Here is a 21048-nt window from a genome sequence, read left to right as displayed (position 1 = left end):
TACCTTCAGGCTGTGTGTATAAGGTGTATATGAAACATAAATGAATTTCATTTCTGTACATAAACTTTGCTTGGGCCACAAAATTATTGAAAATATTGTATAATATTACATGCAGGCTGTGTGTATAAGGTGTATATAACACATAAATGTATTCTGTGTGTATATTGGGGTCCCATTCCCAAGATATTTCATTATGGTATGCAAATATTCCAAAATACGGAATATTCTGTTATCCAAAATACACCTGGTCCCAAGCATTTTGGATATGGGAGACTCAACCTGTATCACATTAATAGACCACAACAAAAGTTAAATAATTTTAAACACATTTAATTCTCCTTTAAATAACATTCCTATTGTTTTAAATGTCACTACTACTGGTGTCTCATTATAGCTAATGTTTTTTACGGGCTAATTACTATTTCAGCATTAATTGTACATTACATATTGAAGGAAACAACCAAAAACAAAGGGAAAACATTTCTTCTTTCTTGCAGAAATAGTTTTACAGAACAAATCTACAGCATAAATAATGCATAATATGACGTTTATGATTAAAAATCATAAGGTTCAAAACTAGTTCGGACTGATGACTTTGGTGGCGGTCCCTACAATCCTCTTAAAAGGACATGCAGACCTATGGTAATCCACTTTTGCAGGACTGATCATTAATATGTGATATTGCTGATCCCTGAGCAATTTCAGGAAGCTTTCCATTGGCTTCAGTGGCATTTACAGACATTTTGCTTCATTCAGCAACATACTAGCTGGTTATGGAAAATACGTTGCTTGCCAATAAAATTCAAATTTATGTAGTAGGTCACTAATGTATAAAATATTGAAAATGTTATGTTGTAGGTCTACACGCTGTGAATACTGCAAACAGGTAACAAAGGTTAAATCCGAATGATAAATATATTTTGGGTTAATCTGACCATTTCTTGTATTGCTGAATGCAACCTAATGATTAATTTGCCAACTGTGGTATTGCAGACATTTTTAGAAGCAGTACAGAGATTTCATAGCCTAATCCACCCATTGTTACACAACCCCCCCAATCCCTTTCCCAGGCCAGTGACAAGCAAGCAGTATGCTCTCTGCTGGAGAATCAAGACCAAGGCAGCCTTTAGTAGAAGACAATGCTGGCCAAGAAACAAATTGCATTACTGCTTATTCTGAGCAAAGGCCTTTGCGTTGATTGTCCAACAGAAATGTAAAACCTGGTAAATGCTGCTACACCTGTCACACTCAATTGTATAATACGTAAATTGCATGAAATAAGCGGTCACCACATGTGCAACAAGAAATAGGGGAGGAAGTGGCCACAATGTCAACATGTAAGTGATTTCATTGACAAAGGAAGACGGGGATTCTTTTTACAACTAGTGTTAACATTTAGTTGGACCAATGTCTTAATAAATACTAACAGAACACCAAGTAAATAAAATCCCTAGAGGGATTTAATAAACCTGGAAGCCGTCTCCAAAAAAGTAGTCTTTCAGACAAATATTAGGCCTGCTCAATCCATAAAACTGGGAACATTAGTATTCTCTTAAATAACAATTCTTTAATTTTATTTCATTTGAGAGATTTTGAGTTTCACATATAATATTTTAAATTAAATTAAAATCTACATTGTAGGTTACACATAATCCTTCATGTTTTAGAAAGACATTCATTTGTGCACTTAGTTTCTTAGAAAGTGGCAATACATTTCTAGGTTTGTAATTATTGTTCTGCAAAGCATGCTATGCACCTGTGGCTCAATATAAATTTTATGTTTAAGTATAAAATGAAACAGATACATTGAAACCGATACATGTAAAAAGTGCAAGAAATTCATTTCACACTAGGCTTCTCAAGATTTTACAATGAAATTAATGCACTTCTGAAATGTATTTAATAACCCCTGTTAAACTGCTACTGTCCCTATTTTACAATAATAATACATTTCATACCACAGCATAGAGATATGCTTAATTTTAAAATGTTTAAGAGTGCAATAACACACACACAAGACTAAGTTATTGTATGTGTGTACATATGCATAGACATTTATATTTGCCCAGATTTAAACTTTACTAGCACAATTTTAAAAGGTAACAAGGTTTACATATTGGAAGAAGCGTAAAAAGAGAAAACACTTCATCTACATAAAAACAGTAATATGCTAGGAATCCAAGTAAATAATTTTAAATAATTAGTGTTATATTAAATAACAATTGTTGTTTAGATTGAAATTAATTTATCATAAAAAGTATGGGTCTCCAAAGCTTCTTTTAATTAATAAATTAATACATTTATTTTAATAAAATAAATGTAGTAAACAAGTTCTGGGATAGTAATACATTTGCAGAGTAATGTACATAAATGTCATCCTATTGGTGGTGTTTTTTATTAGCAGCTATTATAGTTCTTAATTCAGAACAAATATTCACAATTTCCAAACAAATGACCTGTATAATATTTCATTGATCATCATCTCATTAAGAACAGATCATTTAGCTCGTTGGCATGATCAATCAATATGTGTCAACTGGGTGACTGCATCATAATTTCATAAACAGATGACCAGTACTTTGCCACAGTTTACAGTAGGCAGGGAACACAGGTTTACTAACGGCAAACTCCAAATAATGCCTCTGTAGTGCTGCAGATGGCACTCTTTCTCTTGGTTATAAAAACTGTGTTAAACTGTGGCAATTCATGTCAGTTTATTTATTACAAAGCATTAATATCATATGCTACAGTGTTTGTTTTACAAAATAAGGTTGCCAAAGGTAGCATTAACTTATTTACAATTTAATGGTGAATAAAATTATCTTCCAGGAGGCCACTGTGGACTGTAACCCAAGAATATAATGCAAAGTCACATACAGACTTAACATCTCCACAAAGCACTCTATAATATGCATTATGACAAATGCATCGCAAAAATAATGTCATTAAATTATTATCTATTTACGAAAAAAACAATAAAGATTATATGTATTAATGTACAAGTGTTATATAATTGGAGAAAAGAACAATATAACTGCCAAAATTAAAGAAATCCTTATTAAACAATAGGAGTACTGTCTTATTGGAATCTAAGTGACCAATTGTTTTGTTCATATTCATCAAAAAATACTATGTTTTTAGTTTTAGATAAACCATTTAGTTTCTGTTTGAAACCATGCAAAGCAAGAGGGTAGAAAGCCATTTTGAAAAGATAACAAAATAAAAAATTTGCCATCATGACAAAACGTGTTTGCGCATATAGTTCACAAAATATTTTCACATTAAACAAATGTTTCAAAACACAAATATTCTTATGCAAATACATGTTCGAATGCTGTGGCAGCACAACAAATGGAACAATACCATAAAAATAGTTTTCTACCTATAATTCTGTAGATTTGATGAAGTGGTAACAATTGTTACATTCATGTACAGGCAAAAATACAAATGCTTGTCTGGCTTTTGCCCAAATCAGTGTTAAAGATATAATCATAGCAGTTATATAGATTAAAAAGTGGAGTGGAGCGTAACATGTCTTGTACAAGGCATGTGTAAATAGCTCTGGTTTTAAATTAAACTACATGTTTGTTTTTTTCTAGGTAATCACAATTTATAGATAACATTTGTGCAGCCCTATGATAAACTGCAGTGTTTTTAAATTCTCTAGCAGTAGTTGTGTTCTGTAAAGAGAAATTGATTTTCTCCAGGTTAATGGTGGTGTCATCTTTCAAAACTTGAGAAATCTTATCTTAATATCATTGATAAGGGAATGGTAAAAGTATTAAATCTATGTAAAAATATGAATATACATAAGCACTGTCCATAAACAATGTCATTAAAACATATCGCACGTAAATCTAAATTAGGTCAACTAAGTGGAGTGGCTGGATAGATAAAACTTGTCGGGATTTGTACTAATCAGTATTTCTCAGTGTATTTTCCAAGGCTAAGCTGTGACTGTACACCATGAGACCAGCTTCCTAGTTCATATTTCATTCCAGAAAGAATGTCTTCAGTCACTGATTATCTTTCAGCTGAGGGCACTACTACATTTCTGTGCTTGCACGTCATGGAAGAGTAAATAGTTTAGTGTAAGAGAAAATAATCAAGGAGGATCTACTTACAGTTAGGTGGTACTGCCTCCATATTTCTGGGCAAGCCTGGAATATAAAAAATATTGATCAGTTAGCAGCATGAAACAAGGTGCTTTACAGCCTGTTGGTTTTGGCATAATACAGCATCTGCTGGTGCCGGTCACAGGGAAAGAAGAAGCTTAAGTGAAAGGGTCTGTATTTAAGCTTCAAAAAACCTGGCTGCACTGTTTAATTGAATTTTACACTGCTTTAACACACCCTGTTCATTGTAAGTAAGCCAGAAAAGCCTCTTCCTTCTTAGAACTTCTGGGAATGTTTCCCGTACTTCTTTAGCTACAGTAGTTGCATCTTAGGAAATAAAGAAAAGCCCTACTGTGACTTAAGAGTGAAACAGGGAACAATTCTTGGTAGTCTATTCTATTTTGGGAAGACTATATTAGGGAAATACATTTTAGCAATGAAATAATGAAGTAGATAGAGATGTGTCTACATATGGGATATGTTTGGCATTCCGGTGGTCGGGATGCCGACGCTTACATTACCGGTGCCACAATCCTGGCGCCGACATCCCGACCGCTGGGATACCGAAGTTAAGTAGCGGGGATGGTTAGGGTAAGGTTTAGGCACTACAGGGAGGCTTAGGCACGAAGGGGGGAGGGTTAGGTTTGGGGAGTGGGATTTTAGGTTTAGGCACTAGGGGAGGGAGGTTAAGGTCAGGCCCCGGGGCGGGAGGGTTAGGGTAGGGAGAGGCTTAGGATAAAGACCAACAAGTGTTGGTATGCTAACCCTGTAGGGATGCTGGCATTGGGATTCAGACCACTGGGATCCCGAGCGCCGGCATCCCGTACCCAACCCCCACATATACCTTTGTTCAAATTGCTTCAAATAGTCAGGTTTGGCGCGTCACGAACTCTGCAATTTGAAGCGTTAAGTCCGGATCTGCGTTAAGTTTCCGCCGATGACGTCATAATCGCCTGTTTTGGTTTTACCTCGTATTCAATTTGAAAGACTTTCTGTCTAGGCGGAAAGTCAATGCAATGTAATAGGCGGTAGAGTATCGCCTATGAATGGCAGGCGGAAAACCGTGCAGAATTGGGGTTTTGGGGTGCAACGCTGCGGGAACCCCCGTGCAGCCTTCAGACAGTCCCTCAAAGGTAATCTGTGTCAAAACATTTTTTTTTAAAACTTAAGGACACCCCAAAAATTGCCATTGAAAAAGGAGGCGAAAAAAAAATGTTGGGGTACAAACTTAAAAACTAGCGAACTTGACTCCGGGGGTGTCCCCAAGTATGCCCCAAGTGTTTTTTGGATTGCAGGTGTTTGCGGCAGGTGGATTTTTCACGATTTTTACAAATTCACTTTAGCTACTTTTAAATATGCTGACCCCCATTTCGAAGTACCCCAAATTTGCTGGGATAACTTATTTTCTGGAAAAAATACTCCTAAATACTATTCTGCATCAGGTATAGAAAAACGCTATTTAGCAGCTATTGAGCCCATTTAAAAACACCAAATACCTTCAGCAAGCCAAATCGGGGGGTGCCATAGTGAACCCCCATGTCAGAGCATCAATTGGGGGGTCAGGCTGATTTCCCCAAAACTGACAGTACTTTCCGCTTGTAACAGTATCGCTGGGTCCCGTTTACGCGTACTTTCAAAACGAATACGGGGTAAAGCATGCACGCGCGCCTCCAAAACAGGCGAAGTCGGCGTTAAGTCCGGGCCGCGTTAATTTAACGCGGCTCGACTCAAACTGAATACGGCTCTTAGCCGCACCAAGCGTTCCGCTAAAGACTTTTTATTCAAATTTGCATCACTAATGCGACAAAAGTACAATGCAAGGGTACACTGAATACAGACACTGGCATTTCATGTATCTTTTGTGTGCGACCCAGACACTAAACTGGATACAAAAGACAAAAACAGTTCTAATACCAGCGACCAGTGCCATGCTTGCTTCACACAACGTATCGATATGCTTAATCTGTGACGTTATACCAATTCCCTTGTGACAAAAGTACTATCTAGTATGCTTGGTACATTGTAAGTGACTTTGTTTGCGGCTACGATGCGAATAAGAAAGTATGATTTGCTACCTGTGGCAGAGAGTAGCAACTCGTGCCATATGACTCAAAAACTGCTAGGTGAATGAGGACACATCTGTAGTTAAGCAAGAACTGATTTAGACAGTACATTTAATTAATATACATAAAGTAAAATTTTACATCGATTTCTATATGCACGTCCTTAAGAAGATCAAGATTAAACAATAATTTTTTATGATCCATCAATAACTGTCAAATGTGGTTGATAAGTATTAGATTTAAAAAAATATATATTTATGATGTGATGAGAAAGGCGTAGCGAGTGTGAGAGGGGACAATAAGGAGAAAAGGGGGGAATGGAGGGGCAGAGAAAGTGAGAAGGGGAGAGTGTCAGGGAAAGTGAGAAGGGGAGAGTGTCAGGGAAAGTGAGACGGGGAGAGTGTCAGGGAAAGTGAGAAGGGGAAAGTGAGAAGGGGAGAGTGTCAGAGAAAGTGAGAAGGGGAGAGTGTCAGTGAAAGTGAGAAGGGGAGAGTGTCAGTGAAAGTGAGAAGGGGAGAGTGTCAGTGAAAGTGAGAAGGGGAGAGTGTCAGGGAAAGTGAGAAGGGGAGAGTGTCAGTGAAAGTGAGAAGGGGAGAGTGTCAGGGAAAGTGAGACGGGGAGAGTGTCAGTGAAAGTGAGAAGGGGAGAGTGTCAGGGAAAGTGAGAAGGGGAGAGTGTCAGGGAAAGTGAGAAGGGGAGAGTGTCAGGGAAAGTGAGACAGGGAGAGTGTCAGTGAAAGTGAGAAGGGGAGAGTGTCAGGGAAAGTGAGAAGGGGAGAGTGTCAGTGAAAGTGAGAAGGGGAGAGTGTCAGGGAAAGTGAGACAGGGAGAGTGTCAGTGAAAGTGAGACGGGGAGAGTGTCAGGGAAAGTGAGAATGGGAGAGTGTCAGGGAAAGTGAGAAGGGGAGAGTGTCAGGGAAAGTGAGAAGGGGAGAGTGTCAGGGAAAGTGAGAAGGGGAGAGTGTCAGAGAAGTGAGAAGGGGAGAGGGGCAGAGAAAGTGAGTGTCAGAGAAGGGGAGAGGGGCAGAGAAGTGAGAAGGGGAGAGGGGCAATGAAAGTGAGAAGGGGAGAGTGGCAGAGAAAGTGAGAAGTGGAGAAGGGCAGTGAAAGTGAGAAGGGGAGAGTGTCAGAGAAAAGTGAGAAGGGCAGAGAAAAGTCAAAAGGAGAAACAGAGAGAACAATAAGGGGGGAGCAGATACAGAGCATCATGTGGGGGCAATACAGAGCATCACGGGGGCTAAGACAGAGCGACAAGTGGGTTTGAAAGTAACATGGGGTGTTGAGGGAGAGCGACCAGGGGAGCGGGCTGAGGCAGAGCGACAAGGGGGGGGGCTGAGGCAGAGAGACAAGGGGGGGCTGAGGCAGAGCAACAAGGGAGGGCTGAGGCAGAGCGACAAGGGGCGGTTGAGTGAAACATGGGATTGCTGAGGCAGAGCGACCAGGGAGGGCTGAGGCAGAGCGACCAGGGAGGGCTGAGGCAGAGCGACCAGGGAGGGCTGAGGCAGAGCGACCAGGGAGGGCTGAGGCAAAGCGACCAGGGAGGGCTGAGGCAGAGCGACCAGGGAGGGCTGAGGCAGAGCGACCAGGGAGGGCTGAGGCAGAGCGACCAGGGAGGGCTGAGGCAGAGCGACCAGGGAGGGCTGAGGCAGAGCGACCAGGGAGGGCTGAGGCAGAGCGACCAGGGAGGGCTGAGGCAGAGCGACCAGGGAGGGCTGAGGCAGAGCGACAAGGGAGGACTGAGGCAGAGCGACAAGGGAGGGCTGAGGCAGAGCGACAAGGGAGGGCTGAGGCAGAGCGACAAGGGAGGGCTGAGGCAGAGCGACAAGGGAGGGCTGAGGCAGAGCGACAAGGGGCGGTTGAGTGCAACAAGAAGGGTTGAGGCAGAGCGACAAGGGCGGCTGAGGCAGAGCGACAAGGGAGGACTGAGGCAGAGCGACAAGGGAGGGCTGAGGCAGAGCGACAAGGGAGGGCTGAGGCAGAGCGACAAGGGAGGGCTGAGGCAGAGCGACAAGGGAGGGCTGAGGCAGAGCGACAAGGGAGGGCTGAGGCACTGAGGCAGAGCGACAAGGGAGGGCTGAGGCAGAGCGACCAGGGAGGGCTGAGGCAGAGCGACCAGGGAGGGCTGAGGCAGAGCGACCAGGGAGGGCTGAGGCAGAGCGACCAGGGAGGGCTGAGGCAGAGCGACCAGGGAGGGCTGAGGCAGAGCGACCAGGGAGGGCTGAGGCAGAGCAACAAGGGTGTAGGTGGATAGAAAGTATAGAGGTAGATAGATAAAATGATGGAGGGGTTTTTGAGAGAGAAAGATGAGGAGAAAGAGAAAGTTAGCGAGAGTGAGAGAAAGGAGGATAGAAACAAAAAAAAACACAGGGGATGGAGATGGTGTACATTTTGAAGGCACACACGTGCGTATATGTATGTATATATACATATATGTATATATACATATACATCAATCAGTCATAACATTAAACTGACAGGTGAAGTTAATAACATTGATTATCTTGCTACAATGACACATGTCAAGGGGTGGGATTTATTAGGCAGCAAGTTAACAGCTCTTCAAGTTGAAGTATTGGAAGCAGAAAAAATGGGCAAGCGTAAGGATATGAGTGACTTTGACAATGGCCAAATTGGGAATGCTTAGACAACTGGATCAGAGCATCTCCAAAACAGAAGGTCTTGTGGGATGTTCCTGATATGCAGCGGTTAGTACCTACCAGAAGTGGTCCAAGGCAAGTCAACTGGTGAACCGGCAACAGAGTCATGGACACCCAAGGCTAATTTATGCACATTAGGAGCGAAGGCTAGCCCTTCTGGTCCTATACCACATAAGAGCTACTGTAGCACACATTGCAGAAAATGTTAATGCTGGCTATGAAAGAAAGGTATCAGAACACACAGTGTACACAGCCTACAATGGGCACGTGCCAGAATTGGACCATGCAAGCAATGGAAGAAGGTGGCCTGGTCTGATTTTGTTTTCTTTTACATCATGTGGACGGCTAGGTGCGTGTGCGGCATTTACCTGGGGAAAGCGAAAAGTTTGCACCAGGATGCACTATGGGAAGAAGGCAAGCTGGCAGAGACAGTGTGATGCTCTGGGCAACATTCTACTGGGAAACCATGGGTCCTGGACTTCATGTTGATGTTACTTTGACACGTGCCAACTACCCAAACATTGTTGAAGACTAAGTAGCTGACTTCATGGCAATGGTATTCTCTTCTGGTAATGGCCCCTTTCAGCAGAATAATGCGCCCTGTCACAATGCAACAATTGTTCAGGAATGGTTTGAGGAACATGAGAAAAAATCCAAGCTGCTGATTTGGCCTCCAAATTCCCCAGATCTCAATATGATTGAGCATCTGTGGGATGTGCTGGAAAAATAAGTCTGAGCCATGGAGGCCCCACCTCACACCTTAGAGGACTTAAAGGATCTGCTGCTAACGTCTTGCTGCCAGATATCACAGGATACCTTCAGAGGTCTTGTGGTGTCCATGCATTGATGGGTCAGAGCTGGTTCGGCAGAAGAAGACTAATCTGTATGTGTGTTGTTTTTGGGGGTAGATAAAGCAAACAAATGTAACAAAACATAGTATTATAAACTGTGGTGGCTTTTGAACAGGTGGATGGTAAGTTTTGAGTTGGGAATTTGCAACTATTGTCAGAAGATCAGCTTTAGGTTATGGATGCTACGGTCACTTTTACTGTACTATTAAAAGACAACTTTATACTAACAATGTTAAGTGGCAGTACTGTGTAACGGTGGTGTGTGCAGCAGTGCTCATTTTCACTTGGGAAATAATGCTACATGACGCACTTGTAGTCTTATGGCCCACATAACCGGCAGCATGCTGACACTGTTGTGACTCATGGGGATTCTAACTTTTGGGAGAAGTAGAATTAAATTCTTGCAGCGTGTGTTGATCCTATGCACCCCCAAAGGATTAGTTACAGTAACAGCTTCCCATAACTAGCCCTGTGTACACACATTTAAATGTGCATGTCCAGAAAAGAGCACTAAACAGTATGTGGGTGGTCAGAGGCAGGTGCAAATAGGGAATAATGATGACTGACCACAGCACTAGTGAATCACTTTTAATTGGCTGTTTGTAAATTCTCTAATGACCTTGACTGGGGATTTCTTCATTGCTAGACCATATATTTATGCCATGGTGTGCTAGTTTCACCCTTTACCCGCCAACATTCCACAAGTGGAACATCAGCTTTGTGAAGCTGTAACTGTTGAAATATTTGTTTAAGCCATTGAACATTTGAAATACGTCATGTAGTGACACTGATTAGTTAGCAATACCCTCAGAGAGTGTATTATTTGTTGTTTACATTTTGCTATTTGTGTTTGTGCCATGTCCTTGACATGTCAAAATAAAAATGTGCAACATCACGCAAATGTCGTTCGTACTGCCAACGTTCACAAGTGGAACATATGTCTATTTCCATTCTATTTTACATAGCAACTCCAAATGTTGCATAAAATCTTAGACTCAATCTAAATTCACCACATTAAACTTTCAAAGCAAAGGATTCATGGAGCGGTGAGAGAAAGGTTAATTCAATCTTTAATCGCACATGAGTTGTTTCTGCTGTTAGAAGTTTTTTCATGGCTACTGTCAAATGCATTTATTGCATATAAAATACTTGTTAAAAACATGTCCAAAAGTAAGATTTAAATGTAATTGACTTATGCCTGGTGTAGAACAGACACATATATATTCTGTTGTAGCCGACCATCACACAATTTAATTTAGATGTAACTTTGCATATGGTTACAGTCGCTTTTTTATAAACACAAATTGAACCTGTGATTTGGAGTACAACTCTGGAACAGCCCTTTTGTGTAGTGTAGAAGTCTCAATGGGTGCTCATTATTGGAAAAGTCTTTCTAGGTGCACGGAACCCCTTGATGGCTTATAGTATTCTTAGAAATACAGTAGCAATAGTAGTAGTTGCATAAACTAACTTCTATATAATTACTGTGCGTTTTTTTTTATGTTTGAGATACAGCTCAGGACTACTTTTATATTTCACACAATATCAGTTGGCATGAGTATAGCCAAATTCTAGCATAAGGAGCCAAAGGCCAAGCAAGCACAGTGCTCAGAGTTGTGTTTTACAATTGATGCACATTTAATTATGCTTTACATAATTTATAGTGACTTATTTAATAAACAGTTGTGGTTCTCAAACTCGGTCCTCAGGACCCCACACAGGTCATGTTTTGCAGGTCACCCAGCAGGTACACAGGTTTACTCATTACTCACTGATACATTTTAAAAGATCCACAGGTGAAGCTAATTATTTCAATTGTGTAAGGAGAACTGGAAAACATGCAGTGTTTGGGGTCCTGAGGACAGAGTTTGAGAACCTGTGGTTTAGTGAATACTCTGAAATATAACTCAGGCATGATATAGTATTTAAGGGAAATATTGTCCCTCTTAATAAGAATCTGACTTTGCTATTGGAGACATCAAAAGATGAGTATGTTTTCATACGTTCCAGCTATTGTACTGTCGGCAACAAATGACAGTCTTCTCATACAAGTTGTCTGACACCTTTTAAACTATAACAAACTTGTACATATATCCTGCCCATATTTGGTTACATGCTAACATAGGAAACAACTGTATTCTTCTATTGAGGCAAGAGAAGTACATCTGCTAGTGAGAGCACATGAATTTATGTCACATGGGAATATATATGATGATATACTTCCCTGCTAGGTTCAGCATCCAACACATCTGTTTAGGTGCTTAGAAGACACATTGTTTAAGCTTGGGACACCATCATGTAAACCCTGAATGAGCTGCACGCTTCTACCATTTCCAATGGTTTGAACGCAGGGAATCATATCATTTCCACTTTAGTTATGGTTAGTTTTCGATTACCCACACAGTTACAGAATAATATGGTTGAAAAATCACAATTACGAATATGCTGTATGCTGGCAAAGTGCCACCCTGTTGAACGACCTTTTTATATGTGGATAAGCTAGCTACAGGGGAGAAAAATGTTTGCATTAATAGCCATCAGTTATTACTCCAGTCTCTGTAACCATTTGTATGCGGGGATAAATGTTATATTGTGAACATAGTTAGAGTGACTGCAGTGGGTAGGGATATGTAGCAAATGAACCACTGTTAAATCGGCAATGTAATCCAGACATCCCACCATGATAGCAAATTAGCCATCTTAAAATTCACTGTTCATTTTGACTAACGCTGCAGAATAAACCCACCATGATTATGTTCCAAGAAAACAATCTTTATATACAGTAGATAAGGAACAACAATATTACTACAGCTATAGACATAGAATATCATAAGAATAAAAACAAATTGTAAATGTTTTATCATTTTTTTCATAAAAAGATTTGTATTAGCCATAATAAGTCAAATTTAGCAAGGCCACGTAGCATTTTATTTTTAGAACAAAAATAGATTACTTATAAGTATGTTTATCTCAAGATGCACAGGCAGCTTTAAGAGGAGGACAGATCTCACCTGCAAAGCCTAACAATAGCAGATCATCTTTTCTGCAAATGAAGTGGTAAAAACTGGTGTTTAAGGCTTTGCATAATAAGTAATGTTATATATTAAAGAGGAAGAAGCTCTAGCACAAAAAAAAAAAAGATTAACAAACAATATCTTCTTCTCAACCAACCCAATCTTCGCAGGACAGTCACAATTCAAGGGAAATGTTCTGCCGCTCTGCAATCAGGACATTTGTTGTTATTTGGGGAGGGGGTGAGGTGGAGGAAACTGGGCGTTGGAAGGTATTCCCCTACCAATGACAGCCAAGTTACTAATGCAAACATCACCCATATTTCACCAGGATGTATCTAACTGTTCTGTTATGCAAAGACCAGATCATTTGTAAATATACTAAAATGCCCTGTAAATCAAAAGTGCACATGCTGTTTATACTTCTTTATTCTATGTGAATATATCACTTTGAATAAGGACTGTTATATTGCTTGCTTGACCTAGATGAATAATTCTGATCTACTGACTACATAGACAATACCTCCTAACATTTATGATACTTGAATTGAAACTGGGGGGAGGGGAATGGGTTTGTCTATACAACAAGAGTGGTGGCTATATCACCATGGAGGTATGGTGAATGGGAGATACCGCTAACCTTTGCCGATTGAATTAGGACTGTCGGGCTTAAATCGGAACAGTTTGGAGGTATGAGAGACAACAATGCCCATACTGTACACATTATCAAGCAAAATGGTAAAATACTTGCAGTTTTTTCATGCAATACCTTTAGAAAAAGAATTCAAGTGATGGGAGTAATCTTGTTTTATTTCATAACAAAAGCCATATGAAATATCTCTTCTGCAATTGAAATGTATAGGGCATGTAAACAGGTGCACAGGCAGCAGATTAATTTATGAAAGAATCCATAGAAACCAGACATTTGCTTCATTTTATTAATTCTACTAGAAAATGATAATATTTGTTTGGTTGCTATACATTACAACACTTTTTCCAGTGACCTGTGCACCTTTTTATAAATGACTCATAGGGGGCTATTCAATTGTTTTATTGTGCCCTAGCTCTCGGCTAAATGACAGGAGATCTGGGGGTGATATTTAATTGTTTTTTTTTCGCTCATGCTTTATCGCGCCCAAAGATACAGGGTTTAGTCACGTAAAGCGGCTAACACGTCTAAAGTCCTGCAAACTACAGTTTTGGCTCCCCAAATCAGGCGTTATTGCATAATATGTTTCAGGTCCGCGTTTTTAGGTGTATCCAAAGTTTTTCGAAGAAGTACCTTTATAAATGTATTTGTGTGCATACTGTCTCTGCACCTGAACTACAAATGTGCTCATTTTAATTCATTGTTCCCTGTTCAGACAGACAGAAAAGCAATTGTTACATAAATACAGGCATACTGCCTTCATGGTTTATGAGACACTGCCATAGCATTCTCAAGGTACCACAACCAATTTGTATGGGTCTCACAGTAATATCTGCATATATTACATAAATGTTAAACACTGCATGAAGCTGGCTGCTATATAAAAGAGAGGAATTTCTAAAATATAATTTTTACAATTCACCATCCCCTGAAATGTTTTATTAGAAATCTAATAACACAGTAAATAAGGTGCTTTGGTACTAGTAAAATAATCTCATAAAAGGAACTGCCACATCAGTAGAAATTAGGATTTAGAGATGCTTTTTGTGCACCCATATTGAATTTTATCTACTGCTAATTATTGTTTTATGAGTTAAAAACAGCTTAGTGCATCTGTTGTTTAATTCCCACTTCCCCAATCTCAAATGTGAACATCAAAGAAAATAAAACACTCAATCTTAAACAGCCCCTGACAGCAGACTGAGACTCAAGTGCTCAATAGGCAGGGCCCTTGCCACCAGTTCTCGTATTTCCACAACAGTGAGCAAACACAAAAACACCACTAAGCGGCCTTGCCTCCTTTTCAGCTCCTCTTGGCCAGTTGTCTGCCTTGTACCAAAGAGAACTCTTGTACACAACCCTTCTGGGAACACAGCACTGGAGAAAGGATTAGCTGCACTAACATGCTAGTATTTGCAAAAAAAAAAGTAAAGGGAGGGAAGACCAAAAAAAAAAAAAAAAAAAATCTACTACAGTATTTGATATATGAATAACCAAAATGTATGCATTGACAAGAGACTCAGAACAAGCCTGTGTGCTCCCTGGGAGAAAATGTTGCTGTGATGAGTGACAGGGCTTTCAGAAAATATGTTCACAATCACAGACAGGGAAGGCCATGACCTAGATCGTTTAAGAGCTTGTCTTGTCAAATTATCAAAAGCTCCTTCCTTTTCTGAATAAAAAGGGTGACATAAGTGAGTGTCAGGAAGCTGTGGGCTGACAAGCCAAGCATACAATAACAGGACGTCACATACTTGGCAAAACACCGCCACTGCTGGCGGCAAATCTTAATGAGAGCGCGGCTGGCCCAGGAGACTCGAGTCCCTGCTGGCACAGCAACTCATCTCGCAGAGAAAATCCTTCAGCTCCCAGTCAGTTATGCTCTGACACGATGCCTACAATTACTAAACACAACTTTTTAACAGAATCCTCTGGTGCTTTGTCAAAGCTGCTTGCTGTTACAGCCTTCCCATTACAAGTCTCTGCTATAAAACAAAGGCTTTAATAACACTTGCAATATTCAAAACAGTTCGCCATAAGGAAGACAAAGCCAAAAATTAGCTTTTGGTGTTGTATATTTAAGCTTCAATATTGAGGTTAAAGGTCAAGGAGGAAAATTATCTGAATGAAATTTCAGTCTGAAAGCCTAAACATGTAAGACACTCCTCATATAAAGGGTCCTTATAATTTTATAGTTTTACTTAAAGTAAATATAAAACAAAATTAATGTTGCCTTATATCGAAATCACAGAATGTTTGTATATTGTCTGAGAGAAATGAAATTTCATAAGGCCTGAAAAAAATACACATGAACCAAACATGACAGCAATAATAATAATAATAATAATAATAATAATACAGTTGTATTCACAACCAGACATATAATTAGGTATGGTCATCCACTAAATCAATGTACTCCCCATCCAGACAGGAAAAAATTAAATGCCCAATTTCAATCTAAATTATGTTTATTTTTTAAATTTCTTTTATTCATCAAAGCAATAATATAGCATATATACAACAAAAAATAATGGTAAATAATAAATATAACAAAGGCCCATTAAGGGCAGTAATATACAAATAGTACAAAATAAATATACAAAAGTATTTTCTTTACAAAACAGAGCCAAAATAAGGTATATATTAGTCAAAGTAATCTAGATGTGTCTGGCACACCCCTCAAAAAGAAATATCCAATAAAATGAAACCACAAAAATAAAAATAAAAAAGAGGTCCAAATAGAAACAGATTCCATCTTAACCTATAACAGGTAGAGAAATAGGTGGATCGTCCAGTAAAATTCTTGTTTCATACCATGAAGTATTTCTGAAGCGTAAATAGATTTGGCGTCGTAATTCCAGCATAAAGGAGTCTATAAAGCCTTCCCACAGCTGAAAAATACCAGCTGTCTTGGTCTCCTTGTGTAGTGTGGTCTCTAGCCAATCCATTTGAAAAGCAAAAAATAATTTGGCCTTGAATAAAGGATAAAGGAACGGATGGGTGATCTGCACGGGTCCACATTTGCAATATACACGAGCCACTGCAGATATAATCAATAATAGTTTTTTACTATCTCTCCTACCCGAAGCAGATGGTGGTAAAATACCCAAAATCGCCCATTCCGCCGATAATGGAAGGTAACTAACTAGACACCTAGATGCAAATCTGTTAACTGATGACCAAAATCCACGTATAAGGGGACATTCCCACATACAGTGTATCAAGGTTGTATCAGAAGCCCCACATTTAGCACAAACACTAGTTGATGGGACAATCCCTGCGGTGGGGGGAAAGATATCCATTGTGGTAAATGTTATAGAACATTTCTCTATACATACTCGATGAGAGCACTGATTGTGAATAAAGGAATGAACGTAATAAACTTTCCATGGTAATATGGGGGAATACGGTACACCAAGTAGATAGCCTCGTAGACATTTTAGAATGGTCTAAAGGAATCTGTAGAATTTTGTAATGAAGAGAAATGACCCCCCTTCCTCCCATAGGTCTAGCTAATAATAGGTCCAGAGAGTTGGCCAATCTACTGGAGAGAGAGTACGTATCATAGAACTCACATAATACTGTGCCTGATATAGCGCCAAAGAGTGGTTTTGAGGCAAACTATATTTATGCACTAATTCCGACACCCGATAGGGCCGGCAGTTCTTTATGACGACAAATGCCCGGACATAGGATCCCCCTATCTGCCCATGATGAGAAGGGCATAGAAGCCTCCCCGTTTTGAAACTTGGGATTTAATAGTAATGGGAGGAAAAGAGAATGGTGGCAATTTCAATTTCTTTGTTTTCTAGTATAGTGCCAAACAAGCCATGCAACCATCAGTAGGGGCATATTATTAATAACTTCGGATAACTCCTGTTTATGGGAATGAAGGAACACCAATATGTGTTGGACAGGTAGAAAAGACTGGTCCATCTGTGACTCAGTAAATAAATCAGTCTTATGCATCCAATCTCGTACATATCTCAAAACTCCAGCATGACTATACAATTTTAGATTAACCCCTCCATTAGCCCGGGTTTGCTGAAGTTTCAATACGAAGTTTGCAGAATCCAATACGAGGACGTTTATTCTTCCAGATAAAATCCCAAAATGTTTTATATAGGGATTTTTCATCCGCCTGTGAAAGCAAGATCAGCAACATCTGTAAGGGGTACAGTAATTTAGGGAAATATATAATTTTTCAATAAATGAATCCTGCCCAAATAAGAAAACATAAGGTGACGCCATCTGGACAGTTCACCCACCACCTCTCGAATAATTGGTCTCATATTGAGATCATATACAGTAAATCCCCAATATATAATGTGGTAATTCAATTCCCAATTATCTAAGGGAAATGGGAGCCCATACCACAGGATATAAATCACCCCAGTATGGTTTCACTATAGAACCCAAATATAGTGCTTCTGATTTATCTGAGTTAATACTAAAACCAGAAACTTTGGCAAAATCTGACAGCTTCTCAAAAATTTTAGGTAGGGTTTGTTCTGGATCAGAGATATAAAATAATAAATCGTCTGCAAAGACCTGGACTTTAAGTTCTTGAGAACCCACCCGAATACCTTTAAAATCTGGCCAAGATTGGAGATACGTAACAGTGGGTCCAAAGCTATATTAAATAACACTGGCGATAGAGGGCACCCTTGCCGAGTGCCCCTCATCATTGTAAGGGGGGAACTACAGATGCCATTAATTATCAATGTAGTTGTCAGTGCACAATATAAAAACCGAAACAGATCCGAAAAAGGTCTACCGAAATCTCGTAGCTCAAAAATTTTGAGCAAACGACTCCAAGACACTGTGTCAAATGCCTTTGCCGCATCTAAGCTCAAAAGCATTTCTTCCAAATGGGACGGGGAATTGGAATGACACTATAGCTGCCAGGGCCGTTCTAACTCCTTTTACCGAAAATCTACCACGTGTGAAACCCAATTGATGGTGTGTTAGGATACAGGGTAAAAATAATTGAAGGCGATTGGCCATAATTTTGGTCAGTATTTTAAAATCCTGGTTCAAGAGTGTAATAGGCCTATAGGATGTAACTAATTTTGGATCCTTAGAAGGCTTAGGTATAACTATGGTATATGCTCTATTAAAATTCGGAAAGTGTAGTCGACCTTCTAATATTCCCTTGTATAGAGTAGTAAGAAATGGAACTAGTTGGGGTTGCAACATCTTGTAATACTCCCCCGAAAAACCATCGGGGCCCAGAGTTTTGTTATTATGGAGATGAGAGATAACCTCGGAAATCTCTGTTTCTGTAATATCTTGAGTCAAAATGTCTCTTTGGGCAGGAGTAAGTTTTGGAAACACCGCCTCATTTAGCAGGTCCCAATGCAAGCTAGGGAATTCTGGGGGGGCTCTATACAAAGACTTGTAATAATCTTGAAATGTGGATACTTTGTCAGGTGTAGACACCAAGCGGGCAGATGTAGTGGGGTGACGTAATGTTTTAATAGTGTGACGAGTATTGTGTAATTTCGCCATGTTAGCCAATAATCGTCCAGATCTATTGCCCCATCTATAGTAACGTTTTTTGCATAATCTGTTTGGGTCCGAGCATTGGTCAATAGAAAACTCTCTAGCAATTGATGATGTTGTTTATAAACCTCAAAATTATTATCAGAGGGGTCATCCTCATAGGTAATATAAGCTGTATGCATAGCACTATGTAAATTAAATTATGTTTATAAACTAAATATTTTGTAAAAAAAAAAACACAAATAGTACAAACTGAAATATTAAAATAATAATAATACAATAAAAAGTGCCTATTGCAGATGGTATGCCCAGTGACAATGATGACACATTAGTAAGGATATCCTTGCTCAATATGATTTAGCATGCTTAAACAGATCTCATCTGACATTCATAAGATATAACTTACTCAGCATAAGAGCTGGCAGGTACTTTCATAATTGACAAAATAGTCAGGACTAATTATATTGATATTGATTATATTTCTGAACTTCAAAACTGGCGCTTCCATCTCCACTGAGCTATGTTTAAATCAATTCTTGTTTCAGATTTTTAAGCAATGTTTGTCAACCTCAAAACTATGCTGCTTTTATGTTTAGGAAATGTGCATTTGTGTATATACAACCTGAGAAAAAGGAGTTTCTTACAAAGAGGGACTACTTCATTTACAATTAGAAATATTTAGTTACAATCACATATTATACATATAAAATAGAAAAAGACTACTCCTTCAGTTCACTGTGGTGATCGTCAGAAACGGTATCCGGTCAGGAGATCTACAGTAAAAACGTAGACAATGTCTAGATAGACATCAGATGTTAGACAGGTAAAAGGTCAACAGGGACAATAGGTCGACACACTAAAGGTAGACATGTAAGAAGGTCGACAGGGTCAAAAGGTCGACATGAAATTGGTCGACACATGATTTTTTTTTTGTTAGGGTTAGGCACTAGAAGGAACGGTTAGGCTCAGGCACATATCCCGATGGTTAGGGTTAGGCACCAGGAGGGAGGGTTAGGTTTAGGCACCAAGGGGAGGGGTTAGGGTGAAGATTAGGGTTAGAAAACAAAAAAATACATGTGTCGGCCATTATCATGTCGACCTTTTGACCCCGTCGACCTTCTTACACGTCTACCTTTAGTGCGTCAACATATTGTCCCTGTGGACCATATTGCCTCTCTAACATCTGGTGTCTATCTAGACATTGTCTCCCTTTTTACTGTAGATCTATCAATCCATAACCGTCAGAAACATAGATAGGTGATTACTATCCAAGTGTTCCAACATTTACCATACATTGCAGACATACAAAACCAACTTCATTTAAAATGTTTCTGTGGTAGGAAAAGTCAATATTGACAATGCACATAAGTTAACTCATTTTCAAGATGTAGTTTCTGATAAGGAAATATTTCTGTACTATTTTGTATGAATTTACGCTTAATCACACTTATAAACTTTATTATGCTTTCCTACTGTTAATAAATGCATCAAAAGTTTATTGAACATAAAGCTGGCCACACATCTTAAGATTATCTGTCCAACCAGCCAACTAGTTGATTGGTTGGAATGAAAATCTGGTAAGGTATATAATCAGCAATTTGCTCCCAAACGCTGGAAAATGGACCAACTCTGTTGTTTGAACAAATAGCATAGATCAAACATTTAAAAAAAAATGTCTGAACACCATCTTCATCTGTTTTCTGGCATTTAGGAGCAAATTGCTGATCATCATTTACTCCCATACGTTACCAGATTTTCATTCCAACAAATCAACAAGTTGGCTGGTTGGATGTAAGTTGGTCTAGTGTGTGCCCAGCTTAAGAATCATTAATGCCATTGTGTAATCCTTCCTAAAGTTTTAAAACAGTAGTTTTGAACGTTTCAGAACATGGCATGAACCTTTTCATGCTTTTATATGCAGTGGTGGCTCCTACCTTTTGTTGCACTGCAGTCCGGTTGGCGCCACAGTCTGGAGTATCATGGCACCTGATAGGTCCATTGCGCTAGCGCACTGAACCTGGCAGGCGCCAGGACCGACTTAAGGTAGGGCTGATGCAAAGGCAGGAGACTGGATTGTGATGTAGTCAGAATCCCGACAGTCAGATTGCCGACAGTCACAATATCGTCAGCGTCATACCGGCGGTCACAATCACGACAGATTCCGATAGCGAATATTTGGGTTAGGTCAGGGTTAGGCA

At 39.6% G+C, this 21048-nt stretch overlaps 1 protein-coding gene across 3 annotated transcripts in view; it reads right to left on the bottom strand.

The window, feature by feature from the left end:
• Positions 1-21048, bottom strand: part of ZCCHC7 (zinc finger CCHC-type containing 7) — a 200042-nt gene that overhangs the window by 50110 nt on the left and 128884 nt on the right. For 2 of the 3 annotated variants that reach the window (XM_088460051.1, XM_088460049.1), the window contains exon 6: positions 4125-4160. The exons of the other annotated variant lie outside the window; for it this stretch is intronic. In XM_088460051.1, coding sequence (XP_088316177.1) covers positions 4125-4160 — 36 coding nt within the window. The remainder of the gene's footprint in view (positions 1-4124; positions 4161-21048) is intronic. 3 annotated transcript variants of the gene reach the window in all.

This window comes from Taudactylus pleione, unplaced genomic scaffold, assembly GCF_031769625.1.
Source record: "Taudactylus pleione unplaced genomic scaffold, aTauple2 ptg000967l, whole genome shotgun sequence".
In the NCBI taxonomy this organism is placed as follows: Eukaryota; Metazoa; Chordata; class Amphibia; order Anura; family Myobatrachidae; genus Taudactylus; species Taudactylus pleione.
This window is presented reverse-complemented; position numbering and strand designations above follow the sequence as displayed.